Source organism: Bison bison, unplaced genomic scaffold (assembly GCF_000754665.1).
Source record: "Bison bison bison isolate TAMUID 2011002044 unplaced genomic scaffold, Bison_UMD1.0 scf7180017864053, whole genome shotgun sequence".
Classification (NCBI taxonomy): domain Eukaryota; kingdom Metazoa; phylum Chordata; class Mammalia; order Artiodactyla; family Bovidae; genus Bison; species Bison bison.
Genome location: NW_011494625.1, coordinates 1,165,296 through 1,173,324, shown reverse-complemented (window position 1 = coordinate 1,173,324; position 8,029 = coordinate 1,165,296). Strand labels below are relative to the sequence as shown.

Here is an 8,029-nt window from a genome sequence, read left to right as displayed (position 1 = left end):
ACAGCAATTATATTAATCAATACACTGCCAGGGACACAGCAGGTAAGGGATATGGAGACTTAGCAGCAAACATTGGCCCAACAAGTGAGAATCCCTTCACCAATACAATTTCTAATCAATCTTTTAACTGCTCAAAGGAATCTGTATTTAGACAGTTTAGAACATCTCATGCCTCTCACAGTTTGGAGGCTCTGAGCAATCACATGTGGCCGGAAAAACCTATTCAGGCAGGCTAGAGGACTTCCAAGGGAGTTTGTAGGTTGAAACACTGTCACACCCAGGAATTATTAACTGGAGCTGTAAGCTAACTCTTTTTTCAGAGAGGTAGTGGGGGACAGCCCCCCGTAAAGTCAGAGGTGTAGGTGAAAGCACAAAGCAGAAAGTAGGCAGACTCTGGTTTTGGTGGTAGATTGCTCGAGAATTTCCAGGGAGACTCCTGAGGCTTGATCCCACCTTTGCGTATGTCAAGCCTCCTTCCTCATGACCTTTGCCACGGGCGGAGCTCGCTCCCCACACATTACATACTCATGAGGGAACATTGTTACAATACTGAGTTTTGAGAGAAAGTTCAACACTTCCTGGTGTTCTGGATTAAATGTCATGACGAGGTATCTGAGGGACTAATGACAGCTAGCCTCTTAGTAACAAGAGAGAGAGCTGACTAAAATTCAAAATATTTTGTAAAAGTCAGCGTGGGCCTGCTAACCTCCCAAAAGCACATGGTCCGTGTAGCGTGGCTAGTGTCCAGATTCTCCGGTTAAACTTGACATATGTCCACAGTGTCCAAAAATGAAAACAAATAAGCACCACAAGTCCTGGGACATGTCACCATTTCCAGCACTCCAGATGCCACTTCTAATAGGATAAGCCCTGTGTCAGCCGACTGCTCGGCCCCCACACACCTGAGGCTGTTTATAGTTGGAAGAGTAGATGCAGGAATGGTGTGCCCTCTGCTCTTTTCGTGACTTTGGTTTGGGGCTTGCAGAAGCATTTCCACCATGTCCCTCCCTGTTGATGGTGCATGTGGGTGACACCCTCTCTGGCCATGGAAAGAACTGGGACCGCATTGATGATGACCTTGAGGAGCGGTTGCCCCTACAGCCCGCTGAGGGCTGTGACCTGTATGCGGACCAGTTCTGTAACTGGAAAGACTCAAAGATGGGGAACTCACACTCTCCTTTCTCTGTGTGGTCCAGGGATGTATCGGTGCGGCCCCGCCTCTGTTCAAGCCATCAAGCATGGTCACGTCTGCTTCCAGTTTGACGCGCCCTTCGTTTTTGCAGAGGTAAGTGGAGAGCTGCGGGGAAGAGCCTCCTTCCTCCCCACGCTCTGAACTCATCAGAGAATAAGGCACTGGGCTGTTGGGTCTCAATTTCCCAGGAACATGGTGTGTGCTTCATGTTTACAAAGTTAAACGTGGCAGACATCGTTCTAACCTCCGGGTGCCACATGCTAAAGGCAGTTCTTAACGTTTTTCTCCCCTTGATGTTCTGAGATTTCCCCGCCTGAAAGCAATTGCTTTAGTCACCTTAGCTTAGGTCTCTGTACCCAGGAAGTAGGTACCAACTGCTCCCAAGAAATTAAGTGACTAAGTGAATCACTCAACTAAAAATTGGTGGAGACCATCGATGAACTGACACGGGAGAGTGCCCTACTGCACTCTGAGACTAGCCCAGTGGCCCACACAACATAAAATCCAAACACACCCCAACTGTAATCTTAGTCTGGAAACTCCAGTCCATTTCCTGCTATTCCAAGCCATCCTCTGCCGGAGGGGACAGAGTAAGCTGTTACAATACGGATGGGAGAAAACAGATCTGGAACACAGCTCACTGACAGGTGGCTGGGGACACTTTGGGAAGAGGCTGAAATTCTGGAAGAACTGGGTGGAGGCTGGAAGCAGAGAGGGCAGTTCAAAGGTGCTCCAAAGGGAGCTCTGAAAGTCAGAGTAAATGTAAGAAGTACCAGGTAATGGAGAAGGCCAGGTGGGAGGCTGCTGGGGGCAAGGGGGAGGAGCAGAGAAACAAGAGAGGTTGACAGGCGGGACTTACCCCGGGTATGATTTCACCAGTAAACGCGGTGAAATAATGTCTATCACTAGGTAATCGCTTTGCCTACCTTTTGATGCTCTCAGCAACCCTTTAAAATGGGTGTTGTAGTTCTTCCCGTTTTACAGAAAAGAAAAGTGAGGCAAACAGTGATTAAAGAACCTTTCTGTGATCATCTAACCAATAAAGACTAGTGGTGAGATTTAAAGCCAGATGAGCGAGCACCAGGTTCAATCCTTGGGGTGGAAAGATCCCCTGGAGAAGGAGGTGGCAACCTATCCAGTATTCTTGCCTGGAAAACTCCATGGACAGAGGAGCCTGGCAGGCTACAGTCCATAGGGTCGCAAAAAGTCAGAAGCGACTGAGTGAAGGAACACACACGTAGGCACCCAACCTCACGCTAGTAACCACCACATTCTGCTCCTGTTCCAGAATGAATACGTATGTATTATTAGCGCGCATCTAGCACTGTGGGAATTCAGAAGCCCGAGTCCTTAAGAAACTTGATTCCAGATGGAGGTAGTGGTACGTAAACACAGCAACATTTAAAAAACAACGATGCAAGTGTTGATGGAACCAAAGGTCAAACGAGCGATGTAGGTGATAAATGACTGGCATTTATGTTAATCGAGAGCTATGAGCTCGGGCTGCGGCAGGACAGCAGAGGCCACCAGACCCTGTCCTGGGAGAGAGGGTGACCGGGAACAGACACGGGCACAGCTGGGCAACGGCCACAGCAGGTCCAGCAGAGCATCACAGAGCCCACGAGGGGAGGGCCGGGGACGCTCCCTGGAGGGAGTGGAGCCTGAACCGAGTCTGGACGCGTGACTAGTAGTTATTCAGCTTTCCTGGGGGCTCAGTGGTATCCACCTGCAATGCAGGAGATATGGGTTCGATCCCTGGGTCAGGAAGAGCCTCTGGAGAAGGAAATGGCAACCCACTCCAGTACTCTTGCCTGGGAAATCTCATGGACAGAGGAGCGTGGTGGGCTTTACAGTCCATGGGGTCACAAAACTGAGTGACTGAGCACGAGCAGACAAGACAGTCTTCAGGCGAAAGAGGTAAGAAAAAAAAAAGCCAGAGGAAGGGAGGAACTTCAGACAGAGGAGAAAACTTGAGCTTCCCAAAGGTACATGCAGACAATTAAAAACTGTTTAGGAGCTTGCCTGGCAGTCCAGTGGTTAAGACTCGGAGCTTCCAGTGCGAGGGGGTGTGAGTCTGATCCTTGGTCAGGCAGCTAAGATCCCACATGCCCTGCAGCATGGCCAAGAAAACATACACAATGAATAAATAAAAATGAAAACCACCGAGGCTCACAAACAGGGATGTGTTGGGAGGTGTCAGATGATGACAGCTGAAGAACCAAGACGTGGGATGTTCTGACCTGAGAGTGGACACGAGAGGCTTCCCAAGGGGAAGGAAAAGGAACGGAGCCTGTTCAGCCCAGGCTGGAGGGGAAGGCCTCTGGGCAGAAGCCCGGGGCAGCCGTGACTTCACTCCTCTCCTGAACCAGGTGAAGGACGACAGGCAGAGGAGAAGGCCAGCTTGGGAAATGTCTCAGAAATAAAATAAGAATAAACACGCAGACCCCAAGACCGAACACGTGAGTTACATGAAAGGGACAATGCCTCCTCCGCTGTACCTGCCGTCGCAGTTTCTAGAAGCCTTGGGAGAACAGGCAGACTGTATTCGGAATTTTCACCTGCTGGATTTCATTTTGAGATTTCAAGATTTGTGCGTTCCTCCCCAACTGCCATCTGATCGTTTCTGATGCCACGAGGACTTCTTAATGGGAAATCATTCTAAAACTCACCAAGCCTTGCTTTTGTAGTTTTATTATGCTTTGTTGCCGCGGAGGAGAGAGGAACAGACTCCCTCCAGGAGCAAAACGCTGCTAATGCAAACGCTTTCCGCTGTTATTAAATATAGATCGGGGTGTTGTGAGTGTCATCGGGACCTGCAGATGGTAATGACTCCTCTGCCACTCGATGCAGACTTGTCTGACAGAGCATGGGATTTGTTGCTTTGGTTTGGGCTGGGCTCTGGGGCTGAGCCCTTTGTAAGAGATGCTCCAACGGCTTAAAAGTACGTGAGGAGTGAGCACGCTTTCTTCTCAAGGGTCCTGAAGCAGGGCTCCATGGGGGGCGCTGTCTGTGACTTTAATGAGCGTCTGCATGGCTCAGGTCCCAGACCACTGTGCTCGCCTCTTCCCGCCTCCTTGCTGCGTCAGCCTGCTTCCCGCCACCCCCGCTAGTCAGCCAGAACGTGCCTGCTCTCGCCTCCCAGCAGGCTGACTTTCTTGGTCACTCTTGACTCATTTCCGGGCCGGATCAGGCCTCATGCTTGGGGACTGGCTTTTGGTTTCCTCCCTGAGTGAAAGCAGAAGCCGAGACAGGAAGCGCCCACCGCTGCGCTTTTCCCATCTCCAGATTCCTTCCTGGGATCTGGGCTTCTTTCTCTGCCCTCCTCCATCCTCTTGCCCTCAGGCCTGTGGTGGGCTGCTTCGGCCTGCTCTGGAGGTTCCCAAAGAGAGGAGAGGTCTCAGCGTCGGGGGCTCCCTTCCCGGTTCCCGGGTCACTAAGCACTCGGGAGCTGCTGCTTCTCTTCTGTCTCAGCTTCTTCTAACTCTTGTCCCCTTCACATCATCCCGCCAAACTCACACACTCACACACACACACACACACTCACACACACACACACTCTCACACAATTCACATGCTTGCACACTTACACTCACACACAGACACACTCACACATACTTTCACACATGCACACGCTCACACACTACAAACACTCACACAGACATCCACACACTCACACACTCTCACAGACACACTCTCTCACACAGACAGACACACACACTCATACACAGACACACTCACACATACTCTCACATGCACACACACATACTCTCTCACATACATTCACATGCTCGCACACTTACACACACACAGAGACACATTCACACACACACACAACAGACACACACACTCACACACACACAGAGACACATTCACACATACTCTTACACACTCACACTCACACATACTCTCTCACACACATTCACATGCTTGCACACTTACACACTCTCTTACACAGACACACACTCACACACACTCATACACAGACACACTCACACATACTCTCACATGCACACACACATACTCTCTCACACACATTCACATGCTCGCACACTTGCACACACAGAGAGACACATTCACACACACACACACAACAGACACACACACTCACACACACACACACAGAGACACATTCACACATACTCTTACACAGTCACACTCACACATGCTCTTTCACACACATTCACATGCTTGCACATTTACACACACTCACACAGAGAGAGACACATTCACACACTTTCACACACACACACTTTCACAGACACACATACACACACACTCACACAGACACACTCACACACATTCACATGCTTGCACACTTACACACACACACACACACTCACATGCACACACACATACTCTCTCATACACATTCACATGCTTGCACACTTACACACACTCACAGACACACACAGACACACTCACACATACTTTCACACATTTATATGCTTGCACACTTACACACACTCACACACAGACACACACTCATACACACTCTCTCACACGCACACATACATATTCTCTTTCACACACACACTTATACATACTCTCTCACACACACACAGACACACATACACACACACACTCACAGATACACACTCACATACACTCACACGCACACACTCACACATACTCTCTCACACACACACACTCATACTCTCACACACTCACACATACTCTCACACACATTCACATGCTCACACACTTACACACACACACATTCACACACTCTCACACACAGTCACACATAGACACACTCACACACACACAGCCACACACACTCTCACACACACAGACACATTCACACATACACACACACAGTTTCTCACACATACACACACAGACACTCTCACACACACTCACACACTTACACATATACACACACACGTATTCTCTCACACACATTCACATGCTAACACACTTACACACACTCACACCCATAGACACACTCTCTCACACACCCACTCACACACAGAGACACATTCACACATACTCTCACACACACTCACACAGACACATACAGTTTCTCACACACACACATACACACACACACTCTATCACACACTCACACACAGACACACTCACACACACACTCACACTTACACATATACATACACATACACACACTCACACATACTCTCACACACATTCACATGCTCGCACACTTACACACAGACACATTCACAATACTCTCACACACTCACACACTCTCACATAGACACACACACTCTTCCACACATACACAGACGCACACTTTCTCACACACTTACACACACACAGAGACACATTGACATATACTCTCTCACACACTCACACTCACACACAGACACACACACACTCACACACAGACACACTGTCTCACACACTCACACACAGACACACCTTCCCTCCTGGCACTGAGCTGGTTCTCGCAGCAGAGGGGACGGGCCCCTTGGGGTCACCGTCGCCACTCCGTGGCTCCAGCAGCCGCACCCTCCCTAGTCTGGGGCCGGCAGTTCTCTGGACTCAAACTGCCCACCAGCTCCTCTGCCGATTCTTTGGTCTCAGTCCAAGGTTGTTTATTTCTCTACCAGTTATTAGATGCCAGTTATTATTATTAGTCCATTTGGGGATATCTCAAAATAATTCATCCGTTCATTCAAATCACATATAAAACTCTGGAATCATCTTGGTTTCTCTTTCTAACCTCCCCTAAGCATTTTGCCAGAAATACCTTCCAATTATCCCAGATCCATTCATGCCTGCGCCTCCATCATGACCTTCTGAGCTCTGCACAGCTCTGAGATCTGGGACATCACGTCCTAAGTCATTTCTTCCTCCTTGCTTGCCCCTCTCCAGTTTACTCTCCACAGAGCAGCCAGAATTACCCTCTAAAATGTAAATAAAAACATGCCACTCCCCTGCCCCAAACCTTTGAATGCCCATCACCTTTACGATTAAGCATAAATCTTTTCAAGATTCTGTGTGATCTGGCCCCTGGTTTCCCCTCCGCCCCCATCCCTTGCTCGTTTCTCTCCGGCCACATAGACCCCCGTGCTCTTCTGGAAACATCGAACACATTCTTTTGTCAGTCTTTACACAGACTGTTCCTTTGGCCATGAAAGCTCTTGTCCCCCCGCTACCTCTCTTTGCATGTTCTGCACCCTCGCTGCATCCAGGTCTATGCCCAGCCCACCTCCATAAAGAGACCTCCACTCCCCGCATCTCCCACACTAAGCGTCCCTACCCATCCCGCTGTTTCTGTTCTTCTCTGACTTAGTGTTATCATTTCCCTCCCTTCTATAACATAAGTTCCTCAGAGATAGGGTCTGCTGGACTCTCATCGCTGAAAGCAGGTCCTGGCACACAGAAGCCACCAGTAAACACATGAGTGAATAATAGAAACAAGAGCGTGTGCACGGCGCACTGCTGAGAAGAGGATCTCAGCGAGACGGGGGCCGGATGGCACCAGACACACGGGCAGTCCTGGTGCGAGATGAGCTCACGTATGAGCCACAGGGCACACACACAGGAGCCCCTACGGGATGAAGGAAGGCAAGCACAGGGTGGACGTCTGGCGTTGTGCCAGGAAAGCTCCCAGACAGGCAGGCATCCACTGCCCCCAACCCCGTGAGCCCTGGGAGCAGCACCGCCTGTGATGCAGCCTCCTCCACTGGGAACAAACAGAGCAGACTCTGTCCTAGGTCCTGAAAACAAGGGCCTCCGCTGGGAGCGGTGAGCAGTGGACACACGCTTACAGCCCGTGGGCACGGGCGGGAGTTTGCAGAGGGGCCCCTCTAGCCTGAGGACCCGGCCCACCCTAGCTGAGCCCCCCAGGGTGCTGAAACATCCAAACACATC

The 8,029-nt window shown here is 50.1% G+C and overlaps 1 protein-coding gene across 1 annotated transcript in view; it reads left to right on the top strand.

Moving 5' to 3' along the window:
* The window catches only part of F13A1 (coagulation factor XIII, A1 polypeptide), a 148,304-nt gene that overhangs the window by 107,057 nt on the left and 33,218 nt on the right, over window positions 1-8,029 (top strand). The window contains exon 10 of the mRNA XM_010835833.1: window positions 1,197-1,285. Coding sequence (XP_010834135.1) covers window positions 1,197-1,285 — 89 coding nt within the window. The remainder of the gene's footprint in view (window positions 1-1,196; window positions 1,286-8,029) is intronic.